Source organism: Ictalurus punctatus, chromosome 7 (assembly GCF_001660625.3).
Source record: "Ictalurus punctatus breed USDA103 chromosome 7, Coco_2.0, whole genome shotgun sequence".
Taxonomy (NCBI): Eukaryota; Metazoa; Chordata; class Actinopteri; order Siluriformes; family Ictaluridae; genus Ictalurus; species Ictalurus punctatus.
In genome coordinates, this window is record NC_030422.2 from 32,540,100 (window position 1) to 32,557,599 (window position 17,500).

The 17,500-nt window shown below is 41.6% G+C and overlaps 1 protein-coding gene across 3 annotated transcripts in view; it reads right to left on the reverse strand.

Annotated features, from left to right (window-relative positions):
* The window catches only part of sorcs2 (sortilin-related VPS10 domain containing receptor 2), a 222,260-nt gene that overhangs the window by 26,079 nt on the left and 178,681 nt on the right, over positions 1 to 17,500 (reverse strand). For all 3 annotated transcript variants that reach the window (XM_017473025.3, XM_053681729.1, XM_017473027.3), the window contains 7 exons: positions 12,374 to 12,538; positions 9,578 to 9,651; positions 9,154 to 9,218; positions 7,624 to 7,742; positions 6,654 to 6,743; positions 1,553 to 1,732; positions 1,086 to 1,232 (listed from right to left, as the gene is read on the reverse strand). In XM_017473025.3, the coding sequence (XP_017328514.2) occupies positions 1,086 to 1,232; positions 1,553 to 1,732; positions 6,654 to 6,743; positions 7,624 to 7,742; positions 9,154 to 9,218; positions 9,578 to 9,651; positions 12,374 to 12,538 (840 nt within the window). The remainder of the gene's footprint in view (positions 1 to 1,085; positions 1,233 to 1,552; positions 1,733 to 6,653; positions 6,744 to 7,623; positions 7,743 to 9,153; positions 9,219 to 9,577; positions 9,652 to 12,373; positions 12,539 to 17,500) is intronic.

Here is a 17,500-nt window from a genome sequence, read left to right on the forward strand (position 1 = left end):
GGAACGCTGATATTGTTGGCAGGAGATTCTGTTCTAATAACCCAAGCGTAACATTTAACAACCTTAATCACGTGTCTTTTATCTGGGAAGGTGCATGTGGTGTATATATATTCAGTGGTCCTTAAGATCTAATTATGTACCTTAAATTATTTTACATTCATTATGACCAACACCTGAACCACTGAGCTACCACCGCCCATGAGGAGCAAGGAATGAGATAATAAACCATCCATCCATCCATCCATCCATCCATCTTCAACTGCTTACTGCTTTTCAGGGTCGCGGGGAACCTGGAGTCTATCCCAGGGAGCATCGGGCACAAAGCGGGGTACACCCTGGACAGGGTGCCAGTCCAGAGCAGGGCACAATCACATACACACACCCATTCATACACTACGGACACTTTAGACACGCCAATCAGCCTACCATGCATGTCTTTGACTGGGGGAGGAAACCAGAGTACCTGGAGGAAACCCCCGCAGCACAGGGAGAACATGCGAACTCCGCACACACCTGGCGGTGTGAGACGAATGTGCTAACCACTAAGCCACCGTGCGCCCCATAATAAACCATCTATCTGTTATATTTTTACAACACAAGGGTCATAAGAATTTTGATAATATATCACAAGAGGCCAAAAATCTGAAGAAGACAAAGAAGACACTCTCGAACGTCAGGAAAGAGTTTGTTAAAATAAGCTATATTGAAGAAAAAGCATCAACTAAAAAATGTAAAAGTAGATAACTGTAAATTAGTGAATTTTGGTGCAAAGCAGCAAGTGAAATAACATAAAAATCAGTAGGCAAATAAAAAAAATGGCACACTTATATAGTGCTTTACACTGTGTCTCATTCACACACACACTAGTGGTAGCAGAGCTGCCATGCAAGGCGCTAACTTGCCATCAGGAGCAACTTGGGGTTCAGTGTCTTACCCAAGGACACTTCAGCATGCGGAGTCACGTGGGCTGGGAATCGAACCGCCAACACTGCGATTAGTGGACGACCCGCTCTACCACCTGATCCACAGCCGCCCCATTAGACAAGTGAATGTAAGTTAACAGGAATTTGAATGGAGCTTTCTACCTGTTTGCAGTTCACCGGTTTGCCATTCATGTCAGCGGTGGGCGGAGCCAGTGGCTCCCAATCCCGTCCTTTATTATATGTGATGAGGGTCCTGACTTTGCCGTCTGCTTTCTGATTGGCTAAGAAGACGCCTTTGATGCCACGCACCTGTGAAAGTGAAAAAAAGAAAGAAAGAAAGAAAGAAAGAAAATAAACATGGAGGATCGGGTTAAGGGACTCTATTTAGTCAGTGTTCACTACATTTTGTAATTACATCTGACAGCGTAGTGGAATATGAAGGGCACTCATGTATAATGAATAATGCAATTTTCCCTCATGCCATTAATAAAGTATGCAAGTAATTAAGTAAACAAGTATGTATCTGTCTATCATGACTCTCTCTCTCTCTCTCTCACTCTCACACACACACAGACACAGACACAGAGTTTGTTTACAGCTTAATTCAAAGGCGTGGTCTTGTTCCTGACCTCCAGCACATCGATGACGACGTTCTCCTCGGGCTGTTTGGTGCTGCGCACGTTCTCCAACAAGATGGAGTAATAAACACCCTGCTGGTCTGATGCGTACAGGTTATACGTGTCCGTCTGGTACCATTCCTGCAGGGCCAGCAGCACCTGGTTCTCATCCGTGCTCACAATCTGCACATCCTACAGAGAAAGATGACACAAAGTGTCATTAATGTGATCAGATCTTTACACATCACAGGCCTATTTCTCAGGTCATGTTGCCATGTCAGTGTCTCCATATCCTCCTGGAAGTGCCCCTGTTAGAACCACATCATGCTGAGAGCATTTTTTTGTTTAAATGACATCATACTAGGAGTGTCTATGTAAAATAACATCTACCTGACAGCTTCCCTTAATCCATACGGATGACAATGTCCTGACACTCTGATCATCGCACTACCCCGACAGAGTAGCTTAGAAATGACCTAATATTTAACCCCGCCCCCCATAAACTCCAAATAGCACATCCATGACAATAAGATCATCCTTATCTTAGCATCTCCTAATAATTATCCAACCATCACGTCCTTACAGAGCAGTCATGAGAGTGTCAGCAGAAATGATTGATTAATGACATCATCTAAGGAACGTGCAAATAAAATTATATCTTCGTGACGCCGTCTATATGTATCCATATGAGGTGACACCATCTGACAGGCATTCGCTTGTCATTTCTGTTCATGCATCCCTAGATAATAATATCACATTTGTGTTTCTGTAAACTGACATCGTCCCCACAGCGTCCTCTTCCCAAAAGCGTCCCTGTGCCCTGACATCTTCACAACCGCTTTTTACGATCGTCTTATCATCATGCTCTGGCAGTGACGTCAATCCAAATGGCCCTGTATGACGACATCACCGCCACAATGTCTGACATCATCCTAAACGCGCCTCGGTGTCACGGCATCATCGCAGTGACAGTGCTACGGTACAGTAGGATTGTCCTTTCATCATGTTCCGACAAGGACGTCATTCCAAAATGCCGACTGTATAATGACATCATCACCACCACAGTGTCTGACATCATCCAGACAGTGTGTGTGTCATGACGATGACATCATCCAGCATTTTTGTGTGACGTTTATGAGCTTTGTTCTTGGTGTTGAAGGAAGACAGTTTCAATTAAGCCTGAAGGAGAGTGCATGTCTTTCTCATCAGCACTGCAGGAACACACACACACACACACACACACACACACATACTGTATCTCTCTGGGGGAAACGTGTGGACAAAAACTGTCTCGCAAAACTGTGAGAAAAAACACAAAAACAAACTGTTGATGTGACAGAATCAAACACGCTGATCCTCACACTCTGTAGCCATAGAAACAGTAAGTCTACAACACACACACACACACACACACTCGTACAGAGTGACTATTAGCTCTAAAAATGAAGGCAGTAATTAAGAGAAGCCCCCTTGCTGTTGGAACACACTCGCATGTGTGCTGCAAACAAACGAGCAGACGAACAAATCAACATTTACATCATTTACAAAGCTTTAACATTTTTTCTGCTTTAACAAAGAGAAGCCCTTCTCAAGAATCTTAGCGACTGACTTAATAACTAGAGTCTGATTAAAAAAACAATTAAGTGATTAAGAAGAAAAGCGTGATGTGAGACAGAAATGCATGAAGCAAACAGATTAGTTTATCGTTTCAGGTAAATACAACAGACAGAACAATGCACAGTGTGGCGTAAAAATACATCACTGCTAAAGCATGGTGAATGTGTTCGTTACATTGATCACTCAGAGGGGGAGAGAGAGAGGGGGAGAGAGAGAGAGGGAGAGAAAGGGATAGAGAAACAGAAAAGTAGAGAAGGCAGAGTGACAGACAGGAGAAGAGAGAAAGACAGTAAGATGGAAATGAATCAAAACAGCGTGAGATAGAAATAGAGAGACAATGACATAAAGAAATGGACAAATATTAAAAACACACACACAGAAGTAGATAGATAGACAGACAGACCGAGAGACAGACAGATAGATACATGGATAGATAGATAGATGGGTAGATAGACCAACAGAGAGACAGACAGAGTCAAACAGACAGACAGACAGACAAATAGATAGATAGATAGATAGAGAGATATGAAGTAAATGAAGTAAATGAAGCCCTTTGGCTTTTTCAGAATATTTTAGGAGCCAGTGAGGTGTGAAGGAGACAAGAAAGAGAACGTGAAGCGTTTAATATGCAACAACTGCACATCTCGAGGAAAAAAAAAGAAAAGCAAACAAACAGGCGCGTTGGTGGCGACGCGTTCATCCATAACGGTAAAAACAGGCCATCGGGGAGACGAGAGATGGCACCCTGCGATTGCTTGTGCATTTTTCAAAAGCTTCTCAATTATTCACGGTGGAAAATTCAGGCTTGGTGACAGACCCCTTCTCTCTCTCTCTCTCTCACTCTCTCTCTCTCTCTCACACACACACACTCTCTCTCTCTCTCGCTCTCTCTCTCTCTCTCTCACACACACACTCTCTCTCGCTCTCTCTCTCTCTCTCTCACACACACACACTCTCTCTCTCTCTCTCTCTCTCTCACACACACTCTCTCTCTCTCTCTCTCTCTCTCTCTCTCTCTCTCTCTCTCTCTCTCTCTCTCTCTGAGGGAAATGGCTTACATTTGACCCATCTGCTCAGTCAAGTGATAAGTGAAGGAATAGCAAAAGCCGAGGGGGGAGAGGAAAAGAATAATCCACTTTACTTTAGAGGACTATCTCACTCCAGGCACAAGAGTTCAAGTTATTCCTATCATGAGAAACTATAACTACAGTTAAACACTGTATTTTTTAGTAGTAAACAGTCAGGACCTGTTCTAATACATGAAGTGATAAAACTGTGTAGCATTGTTTTGGCCACGCCCACTTTGGGTTTAAATCCGAATACAGATAAAGATATGGATATTTGTAGCACTAAACAGATACACTCTTACTGTGTGCTACTGTACTGTGTGTGATGCATTGTGGGTAACTTGATCAGTCATTCCTATATAGTCCAGTCCTCTGCTCCATCCAGTTTTAAATGCACCCTCGCTGACTTCCCCTCATGACGCAGTAGTGAGTATCACCTTTGTGTGTAGCAGTAGTAGCAGGTGTGTGTAACTGGTTTCATTGTGTTCCCAGGACCCAGTGTTCATTCAGCTCTATGTTCCTCCAATACTACACACTAACTGAAGGTTCTCAGTGGAATGGTTGAGGTCATGGCGTCACCAAAGGTCATTAATCTTGATATAAAACAATAACAGACCGTGGAGAGCCACGCCTCCACCACGTCCAACACCCCGTCACGCCTCATCTCACGAATAACCGATCACCAACAAACTTGAACTGATTCAACAATGCAATAATTCCACTAAGGGTACATGGAGGGAACAAGTGTGCATTAAAAATTAAAAAACACAGGGTCTATCATAAACACACACCACATATTCCATCGCTAATGAGCAGCATTCTCCCGCAGTCACTGAAATAAAATATTTATGAGGCAATTCCCCTTTGACCTCGACCACAATCAATGCTATTCAATTACACACACACGCACACACACACACGTACAGGGTTGAAGCAGCACGTATTACCATACATCTCTTCACATTACATCTCCCAATATATCTACCCACACATCCCATTATACATACATACATATATGTCTTCATGCATCTCCCTATGTACAGTTTCCCTCCATTCATCTCTACAAACATCCCTTTACACATTTCCCCGAACCCCAAACATCATCTATAAATTCACATGTATGGCATTTGGCAGATGCCCTTATCCAGAGCAACTAACATATATACAAGTGAGCAGATGAGGGTTAAGCAGTTTCAGCTTGGTGGTGCTGGGATTTGAACTCACTACAACTACCCCTACTGTACATCCCTGCATGCATCTGTCAAACATCATCCATATATCTCCCCATACATTCCTTCATATATCCCTTCATACATCTCCCCATACATTCCTTCATATATCCCTCCATACATCTCCCCATACGTTCCTTCATATATCCCTCCATACATCTCCCCATACATTCCATTCATATATCCCTCCATACATCTCCCCATACATTCCTTCATATATCCCTCCAAACATCTCCCTATACATTCCATTCATATATCCCTCCATACATCTCCCCATACATTCCTTCATATATCCCTCCATACATCTCCCTATACATTCCTTCATATATCCCTCCATACATCTCCCCATACGTTCCTTCATATATCCCTCCATATATCTCCCCATACATTCCTTCATATATCCCTCCAAACATCTCCCCATACATTCCATTCATATATCCCTCCATACATCTCCCCATACATTCCTTCATATATCCCTCCATACATCTCCCCTTACATTCCTTCATATATCCCTCTATACATCTCCCTATACATTCCTTCATATATCCCTCTATACATCTCCCTATACATTCCTTCATATATCCCTCCATACATCTCCCCATACATTCCTTCATATATCCCTCCATACATCTCCCCTTACATTCCTTCATATATCCCTCCATACATCTCCCTATACATTCCTTCATATATCCCTCCATACATCTCCCCATACATTCCTTCATATATCCCTCCATACATCTCCCCTTACATTCCATTCATATATCCCTCCATACATCTCCCTATACATTCCTTCATATATCCCTCCATACATCTCCCCATACATTCCATTCATATATCCCTCCATACATCTCCCCTTACATTCCTTCATATATCCCTCCATACATCTCCCCATACATTCCTTCATATATCCCTCTATACATCTCCCCATAGATTCCATTCATATATCCCTCCATACATCTCCCCATACATTCCTTCATATATCCCTCTATACATCTCCCCATAGATTCCATTCATATATCCCTCCATACATCTCCCCATACATTCCATTCATATATCCCTCCATACATCTCCCCTTACATTCCATTCATATATCCCTCCATACATCCCTCTATCCATCCCTCTGTACAGTCCTAAATAGTTCATCCTCAACTCCCTGTATATCCCTCCTCATAAATTCTATCTCAGGGTTGGGTGGACTACCTTCGGCAGGGAGAACTTGGGCAAGCGCATCTGCACAAACTCATTCCTTCGAAATGAGACATAGCACTTTGTACGATTAGCCATGGTAACCTGGAGGGAGAGAGAGGGAGAGAGAGAGAGAAAGAGAAAAAGAGAGAGAGATTATATACAGTGTACAGAATAAAACAGTGAATTATTTGATTTATTCAAATTAGGCAATTTATTGCTTGATTCATAATTCATTTTTGTTCATTCATTCACTAGACTGTTCATTCTTTCATCCATCCATCCATCGACTTCTTCCACTTGGTCAGTTGTCTGTTGATTCATTCAATCATGAAGTTATTGTTTGTTTGTTATTTTGCTCATTCAGCCACCGCTGAGTTTATTCAACTATTCTTTAATACGCTTTTATTTATTCATCGATTTCATTCTATTAGTGCTTGTTAGTTTGTTTATTCATTTATTTATGCATTCAATTCGATTGCTCATTTGTTCTTTGGCACGAATGTTTGTTTACACATTCTTTCATATATTTGCTCATTTATTCATTCATCCATGTCTGAATGTCTTTCAATTAATTCATCCAGTTATCAATTCACCCGTTAATCGTTTTAATGTTGTTTGTTTGTTCGTCCACTAAATTGTTTATTCATTTTCATTGATTTGTCCATTATTCTGTCTGTATTTAATCATTCCTTTATTCATGCATCCATCCGTCCACTTCTGTGTGCTCATTCATTCACTGATTCATTCATTTAGTCGTGAATAATTCATTTTCTGTTTCTTTATATGTACACGTTTCTTTAGTCATTCACTCATTCATCTGTTTTTGTGTGATGGCTCATTCGTTTATTTGTGTCATGCCATCGAGTCCCGTTAAAAAAATCCATATTGGTATTCAACAAACAAACAAACACAATTGATTTATTTACCCGTTTGTGTGTACTCGTAGCTGCGTATGACGCACGCTGAGCTGGTGTTTATTTACCTTCACAAACACGTAGTCGTTCTGCACCGAGAGCGAATTGTGGTCGATTTTACCCAGAAACTGAGCCGTCACCATCTTATCCGAGCAGTTCTGTATCAGACATGTCACATAGAGGTAACCTACACGCACACACACACACACACACACACACACACACACACACACACAAATACACAGCAGAAAGTTTGACTCCACAGTTCAAAAAGAATTGCACACGGTGCATGTACTATTGTGTGTGTGTGTGTGTGTGTGCGCGCCAGACTGTCTCTTGCTTCATTAATTCAATGTCAGGAAATTAATTGTGGACTGTAAAGGAGCTGCAGTATTGAATTTTGAATTTCACTCGGTAGCTGCATCAGCACCATTCTCTCACATACACTGAGCCACACACACACACACACACACACACACGGTGAAAACTCGTGATGCGTAACGTTATTGACGGGTGAGTAGAGACTCTGGGATTGGTTGGATGTTGGTGGTACACACTGCTTGGTGTTTCTTGTGTTTACACTCCAGGGCTCCACAGAGACCCAAGTTTCTCCTCGTAGCTGATATTTTATTGAAGCGACCAGAATGTGAGGAAGAAACTTCATGAAATATTACACACACAATCCTGAATTTTAGATCACTGACCACACCCCAGGGCCGGAGCACACCATCCTGCTGCAACATTACAATCCGGGTCGGTTATGATAAATGTTCTACCGCGACCAAGGAATTGTTTGGCACCGGCTTATTTTCTGTTCTACGCACAGCGCCGGATGCTGATTGGTCAGTCGGTGTTGATGAATTTTCTGTGACAGCAGCTCTGACAGTAGTGCAGCTGCACATCACACGTTGATATTAACGCGCTCGTTATACTGTAATACTGTACGCTATCGTTTCTATAGTAACAGCTCATTCACAGGGACTCGTACAGCAGACGCTAACATATACCATGTTTAATACTCAAGTGCAAAATATCCACTGTTACGAACCTTTCAGAATTAAAATCAGTTCCAATCCCAGCCGAGAAGTGTGTGTGTGTGTGTGTGTGTGTGTGTGTGTGTGTGTGTGTGTGTGTGTGAGAGATCAGGCATGCAGATGCAAGCTGTTTACCCTGTGAAGGTTACCTGTTGTTAGCACACAAATACACACACACACACACACAAACACACACAAGATGAGATCTGGGGAATTTCACCAATCATAAATTCCTTTGTGAATATTTAAACAAACTCCAAGGTCAGAATAAAGCTAAACTCTCACCGTCTGTCTCTCTCTCTATATCTCTCTGTCTCGCTTTCTTTTTCTGTCTGCCTGTCTCAGTGTTAGTCTCCCCTTCCTGTCTATCTCTATCTCTTTGTGTCTCTGTCCGTCTGTCTCTGCCTGTCTCTCTGTTTCTCACTCGTTTTGGTTTCTCTATCTGTCTGTCTCTCTCTCTCTCTCTCTCGCTCTCTCTCTCTCTCTGTGCCCGTCCCTGTGTCTGTCCCTCTCTTTCCTGTCTGTATATTTGCGTCTCCTTGTCTTTCTGTCTCACTTTCTCACCTCCACTAGTGTCTTGTATCTCCATATGCACCAAATTAGGGTCAACATCCACCCCGGCCACAGACCTGCAATAACACAGAAGGAAGTGTGTTAAATTTGCGCACACACACACACACACACACACACACAAACACACACATACACACACACATAAAATCTGTGTGTAAATATCTCCATTATGCACCATGTATACAAGCAAGCTGTAGATTATCCAGAACAATGTCTGTGTTTAAGAGACAAAAAGAACGACAGACCGACAGACAGACAGGCAAAGAGAGAGACTGTAAGAGACAGACAGAGAGAACAAACTTGCGTAATTGAAACCACAGCTATCAAATTGATATGATAAACATGGCTTTCTGACTCGCACTCTACGACTTTGGACTGTGAGTAGTTAATAGTTCTAGAAAGAAAATACATTCACCAAAAGACTCTGTCCTTGGTCACTCGTTCCTGCAGCAGTGTCCATTTCCTCCCCAGATCAGTAGACACGTAGACCTGTGAGACGGAGAGGAGACACATTAGTTTAACACTGTGGTAACCTTCAGACAAGGATGCATTCCATTAGACACAAGGACACACTGTAAAGTTTGAGTGCAGTGCTTCCTGGTCTTGTTGTCTTACATGTGTCTTATTCTGATGGACTTGAGTCAGTGTTAGTTTAGTATAGTGTGTCAGAACGTATTAATAGGTGTTGTGTGTTAGAATTCACTAGTTTCTACCAGGGACGGGAACTCCAATCAAGCCTCATAACTCAAGTTGCACTCAAGTCCTTAACTAACTTTTCACTTGACTCTGAATCTATGGCTTGGCACTTAATTCAAATTCTACAACTTGGAACTCAACTCTCCATGGCCTGAGACCCTGGACTGGAGTAAAAAATACATGGGTTGGGACTTGACTCTGTAGGTTGACATTCTAGCTCTACAGTTGGGAACTCTGGACTCAACTTGGACTCTACTGCTCTAGCTCTGGGGTCAATTGAACTAACTATGGCTTGGGACTCAACTTGGATTCTACAGCTTGAGACGGTAGACTTGACTTGGATTCTATGGCTCAGGACTTGACTTGGATTCTACGGCTTGGGACTCTAGATTCAACTTGGATTCTACAGCTTGGGACTCTGGGGATTCTACTTGGATTCTACAGCTTGGGACTTTGGATTAAATTTGGATTCGACAGGTTGGGACTTTGGATTCAACTTGGATCTGTGGTTTGTGTTTCTGGACGTGAACTTTCTACATCTTAGGACTCTTGATTCAAATTTGCAGTTTGGTACTCTGGACTCGGCTTGGATTCTACAGCTTGGGATGCTGAACTCATCTTGGATCTGTGGTTTTGTACTGTGTCACATATCAGGAAGCTCTGGACTCCACTTCCCATCAGCCACTGCACTGCACTACATGTCACATGACCACCTGCACCTGATTCAAGTTTTGGTTAATGAGCACTCATGGGTATATATAGTCCTTGTCTGCACTATTAGCTTGTCTTTCGTTGTCTTAGACTCTGTGTTCCATGTTTGACTCACGTTGTTTATGTCTCGGTGTTTGTTTCTTGCCACAGTGTGTTTAGTCAAGTTTTCTTAGTGTCTTTGTTTCTCGGTACGTTGCTTCTAATAAATGTCATTATCTGCACCTGCTTGTGGCTCAACCTCCGACTTGTGACATACTGTAGATTAGATTTTTAAACAAATCTGGTATTTATTAGTATGTGTTAGTAGGTATAAATGTAATAAAGTGTGCTGGTGTGTATGAGTGATTTGGAACGTATTAGAACGTGTATAGACTTGTAAGTGTATGTTTAAGGGTTTGTAGGTGTGTGTAAGACTGATTAGTCACAAACTAACACACTATCACACACATGGAGGAAACAAATGTGTGCGACAGGACTTATTAAAGTGTGTACTACGCTCGTGTACATTCCTTGAGTCATGTAAGTGAGCCCTAATCACATGACTTGGCATGTGTGGAGTGTGATAAGAAGGTCTGCACTGTTTAGTGATAACCATTTCGCTAACAGTTAAGCTAAGGGACATGGGTCACGTCTGTGCAGGCTCGTGTTTTCACAGCTCATGAATTTCATATAGCTGTGTTTCTGTGTACCTTATTGGTTATTTCTATAATGTGATGGCATTGATCGTCTGTCTCTCTCTCACACACACACACACACACACACACACACATAGGCTCAGAGAGGGAAAACAACACCACACACACACATACACACTTTAACAACATGCACACTTTATCGGGAAGCAGTCCAGGCCCACGGCCTTCCACTCGTAACTCTAACGAGGATGCCAATACACTACAGAGGAATAAAACACTGCTGGGAGAAATTTGTAGTGCAAGATGCTGCTCTGGGTTGCCAGATCAGTTTATACTACTGCTGAGATCACAGTGCTAATTATATACTTTTACTAAACATTTGCAAAATTAATTAACAACACTCGTAACAACATCCAAGCTGTTTTACTCATGTGGTCTATAGAGCATTGTGTGTTTCAAATAAGCAAAATAATATGCCTTTTGCCTCAATGAATATGCAATTTAGGGCATTTCAACTTAAAAGCACAAAATACAGAGTGCAGTCAATGGAAATCGACTAATTTAGCACCCGGAATATTATTCGCTAAGCCTAAAGCTCAGGTTGGGAATGGTGCTTGTATGTTCAAATTAATACATCCCAAAGGAAAGTATTAAATTAGCTGAAGACAACATTGTCAGAGGACAAAAGGAAATGTTTTAATTATGAGAATGTTTAACAAGATTAAACGTTAACTGATCAAAAGTCTCTTAAACTGATGCCAATAACAAATCAAATGTTCATTACACACCTTTGTATCGCACCTTTAATGGCACCAGCGTTTAACCAGAGACTGCGAAAAGGTCTTCATTCACACGTTCCCTTTAAACAGAACCCACAGTCTTATGTTGTGTGTAGCTTTTTGGACATGCTAATGTGTGTCTGCCTAGGTTTATTTTCGGCTTGACTTCTATGGGAGCCTTTTAGAACTTGCACTGGCTGTCACAAACAAACAGCGCACACAAAACCTAATTTACATATTGTTTTCTACCTCTACTTCGCATGTGACATAATTCATGCAATTGTTCTTCATAAATTACCCACAACACACTCCACTTTTTATCCCATATCCCATACACAAATTAGCACTCGTTATTTGGAGTCTCAGTACATTAGCACAACAACAACGCACCATGGCCTCTTTGCTGTAAGCCAGCAGTTTGTCCTCGTCTGACGGATGGAACAGGAGCGTCTCCACGGTGAAGGACAATGGCTGTCTCTGGAACGACGCTCCCTCATCTGTGCTGATGAAGAGCATCTGATCCTGCTCGTTAATGGTAGAGCTGATCAGAATCACCTGCACACACATACACACACACACATAAAGATTAGACACAGACGTACACACATTACCCTTACTATCGCATACACAAAAGGCACACAATGCAACAGATATGATAAGCCGTGCTCCTGAATCCTGAGCACACCACCCGCACAGTGGTGGTAGCATCATGTTGAGCGTTACCCTTGGCCTCTTGGTTGCCTCTCCATCTAATTCTCTCTACTACTCTCTTCACCACTTTTGTGTCCTCTACGCAAAGTTCAGTCGCGCCATATTCTATCGCTTAATTTGAATAACAGATTCAAAGTCTCTCTGCAGGACGTTAATTTTGGGGGGGTTTATTATTTATTTATTTATTTTTTATAACTAAACCCTGATTGATACTTTTCCAGAACTTTGTCCTGGACTTGTTTTGACAGCTCATGGTTATCTTTTTGCAGGAAAGTTCTCTAACAAGCTCTGAGGTCTTCCAGGAACATTACGTACATGATCATGTAAATGACCTTTATGAATACGGCAGGTTATTTTAAGACTTCGGACTTCTGATTGGAAGGTCAATGAGTTCAAATCCCACCACCAAGCTGCCACTGCTGGACCCTTGAGCAAGGCCCTTAAACTTCAGCTGCTCAGAGATAACTGTAAGTCGCTCTGCATAACGGCCAAATGGCGTGAATGAAACTGAATGAAATACAGTGTGGAAATCACGCCTCAGTTCATGGATTCCCGACCGTTTGAGCTGCAGAAGCTGAGTCTTCCCTGCAGACTTTCTGAAATTTCTGTACGAGCTCATCTCAGAAAGAGTAATCCCTGATCCACGGCTTTAAAGGATAAAACCAGAATCCAGACAGATTATCTATGGAGTGACATTTCTGCCCTACCTTTTAAGGGCTCCAAATCCTGACTATTCAAATGTCGTCGGTACATTTGCACTTAGCAAACACTTTCATTCAGAGAAAACTATTTTCTTTAAATGGAGCAGAGACTGAAAGACACAGTGATATAAAGTACACACAGATCATACAGAGGGAAATCTTGACTTAAATATTAACTAGTTAAAGCTGCTGTAATTGATTTCTTCTCTCTTTTTTTGCATTGAGCATGATCTGGCTGTATTAGCCAATCACAACCCTCGGTCTTCTATGGCTGACAGTTTAATCGTGCATACAGCTCATAAAAGGTAAAGCTATTCGCAAACATTAAGAGGACGTTTTGTTTTGGATTAATTGAGGACGTTTCATGGAAAAGGGATAAGCAGAAACATGTACTGTAGATCTAATCAGCGTGACATTCCAGAGGAAGAGATAGGGTTCTTTGTTTGTTTTGAAATACCCTGCTACGAGTCTTGATTGTGTTTTAAGTGTAACCTCGTGTATTACCTGTATGGTTTTTTAATACAATGAAAATGATAAATCCATTTTAGCGACACTACAGCAGGGATTATCTTTCACTGAGGATTTTAAATCCTCTTTGTGCTGGCTAAACACAAGAATAACGCACCCACTGACACGACAACACAGCTTTTCTGTTTAAGTCTGTTCTTTATAGCACTGGAGGAAAGTAGGTGTGTCCTCTGTACATATTTCCACAGTCAATTTTGGGAAGATATTCCAACCAGAAGGCATTTAAACATCGCCATGTCCATTACTAAATACAAATGGTGGATGTGGTTCCCAGTGGAGGAGGTGTGGCCTGTGTACCTGTCAATCCCAGTGAAGGAGGCGTGGCTCCTTTGTATGTCAGCCCACACTCTTCAAGCACATATTTCACTGAAACAGCCCTAAACGATTTTGTATTTAATCACTAGCTGATTTAAATCTATCTTTCATATCTCGGCCGATTACCTGCGCAGCGTCTCATCTCTGAAGGACAGATACACGCACTGGGTTACATATTTTTATGAAATCACTCGGGATAGTTGTCATATGAAATGATGAATAAGTGAGTCGCTTGGCATTGAAAAGGAAAAGCATGAAGAGAAAGAGAGAAAAAGGATGAATAGCTGAGGACCGCAACTTTCACCGCAGTGATGAAAAACAGACCCTTTCTGCATCCTCCACAATCAAACACAACATGACTCTGCTTATTACTGCTGTTTACGTCATTTAGCAATTATTGACCTGAAAAAAAAATAAAATAGCACAGGGACTTCATCAATCCCCAGCCCTGAATGGAGCAAGAATGAAAACGGGAGGAGAGAGAGAGAGAGCAAGAGAGAGAAAGAGAGAGAGCAAGAGAGAGAGAGAGAGAGAGAGAGAGAGAGAGAGAGAGAGAGAGCAAAAGAGAGAGAGAGAAAGCGAGGGAGAGAACAAAAGAGAGAGAGAGAGAGAACAAAAGAGAGAGAGAGAGAGAAGAGAGCAAGAGAGAGAGCAAGAGAGAGAGAGCAAAAGAGAGAGAGAGAAAGCGAGAGAGAGAACAAAAGAGAGAGAGAGAGAGAACAAAAGACAGAGAGAGAGAGAGAAGAGAGCAAGAGAGAAAGCAAGAGAGAGAGAGAGCAAAAGAGAGAGAGAGAAAGCGAGAGAGAGAACAAAAGAGAGAGAGAGAGATAACAAAAGACAGAGAGAGAGAGAGAAGAGAGCAAGAGAGAGAGCAAGAGAGAGAGAGAGCAAAAGAGAAAGAGAGAGCAAAAGAGAGAGCAAGAGAGAGCAAGAGAGAGAGAGCAAAAGAGAGAGAGAGAAAGAGAGAGAGAGAACAAAAGAGAGAGAGAGAGAGAGAGAACAAAAGAGAGAGAGAGAGATGGGAGTTATTTCCTATAGAAAATAAATGTCCTGCAGTGTTTCATTCATCCTACTCCACAATAATCCACTAACTGTTCAATTTTTTTAATACTAAAGAATAACACACCTTGCTTTTTATCTATTTGTAGTTACATTTAATTTAATGGAATGTCCATAAAACAAGTTAGCTTGTGTTCTGACTCACGCCTGACTGTAGTGCTAATGCAGCAGGCTACAGCATGAACTAGCGACTGGTTTCTACAACTGTACTATAGTTCAATGGCAGAAGGAAACGCTGCATAAATAATATAAAATGGCAATACGTTTCTAATTTTACAGGAAACAAACAGGATCTTTCACTCGCACGTTCCTGAGAAGCTGCTCTGCAGATGGCATTAAATGTGGTTCTAGCCGGCAGGACAGCCGGGCTGAGAGGGTTAATCTATCTGTTTGACGTTAATGTCTTTCTTTTGGCGCCTGTCAAGAACAACACGTCATCTCCCAGACGCTACAGCGCCTAAAGCTGATCAACAGAAATCATTATGCTGTACCGAGATAGCAGAGGCATACAGAAACTTTCAGACACGTTTCTCTAAAAATACACTGTATGAATACTGCATACAGTGGAGGAAATAAGTGTTGGACGCATCAACATTGTTTTCAGTAAATATATTTCCAATGAGGTTATTCACATGAAATTTTCACCAGACATCAGTATTAACTCAAGAAATCCACACATATAAAGAATTCACAACATTAAAGTCCATAAATTAAGTTATTTGTAATAAAGTGGAATGACACGGGAAAAAATGTATTGAACATGCTCAGGAAAAGCAGTTCTCCAAGGCAAGGAAGCAGCTGAAATCCGTAAGTAATTATACCCCCTATCTGTGCAAATTTGGTCGGATGCTATTTTATATTCCATTTTTTTTATATAGTTAGGGTTTAAAAACTCATTCATTATGTTATTCATGATCTCTCTCTCACTCTCTCTCTCTAGATGTGTTTGTGGACAAACTGCTGAGCTGAACACTCAGTTAATGAATTACTGTAAAGCGGTGAAAACAAGAGAGCAGAAAAACCTTCAACAGCAAAGAGTATGTGAGAGACAGAATATTTTATGGATTTTGTTTGTGTCTGTGTGAAAGTGTGTGTGTGTGTTTGTGTTTGTGTGAAAGTGTGTGTGTGTGTGTTTGTGGGCACATTTGTCTTCTCGTTATAGCTCACTAATATAATGATATTTGCCTCTGTGGAATTGAGGTAACAGACCTCAGTAGTGTATAGATTTATGGTTTCATTATTATTTTGCAGAAGTACAAATATATTTAAACTGATCTGATCGAGTGTGGACATCCGTTTTTCCGTACAGAAAGTCTGAAATGCGGTACTGTATCAGTCTCGTTCTCCTGTCGTGATCTTCACTTGACTGATCTACACTTGAGTGGTTACTAAGTCATGACTAACACACACCGTGTGGTGCTGTTAGAGGTAAATAATCAGCGACGTGACGGAGTGATAAAGCACAGTTAATGCTAACACTCTGAAGTTGATCGTTGTCCTATAGCAGCATGTCGCCGAGTGTTTTGTTACTCTTATAGCTTAATATACTACGTTTTTTTCTTCAATCAGCATCTATAGGTTTATGGCAGCCATTCCATTCCAGTGTCTGTTGAATTCCAACACAGGTACAACTGATTGTACAGAATGAGGTACTGATTAGGTGATCACCTGAACCAAATCTTATTTAAGGAGTAAAAGTATAAAAACCGCTGCTGTGGTCATCATTATCCTCTTGCAACAGCCTCAGGTGGATGGCAAAGACCGTTCTAGTAGTACCTCAAAAGTAATTCAAATGAAAAAATAACTATTGACCATGGCAAAAGAGTTCAAAAGGAAAGATTTGAGTGAGGAAAAGAAGGATTTAATTCTGGCGTTACTGGCAGCGGGATACAGCGAGTGTCGAGTTGCTTCCTTAAAATTTCAAAGATGGTGGTTCATAAGAACAAGGTCAAGCAGCAGACATCAGGGACAACAAAGCTACAGACCAGCAGAGGGCGAAAACACTTCTCTCCACTCACCGGGATGACCGCCAACTCATTTGAATGTCACTCAACAACTGTAGGATGACATCAAGTGACCTGCAAAATGAATGGCTAATGGCAGCTGGGGTGAAGTGCACGGCGAGGACGGTTCGAAACAGGCTCCTTGGAGCTAGAAAAAAGCCCTTCACCAATGAGAAGAAAAGAAGAGCCAGGCTGAGGTT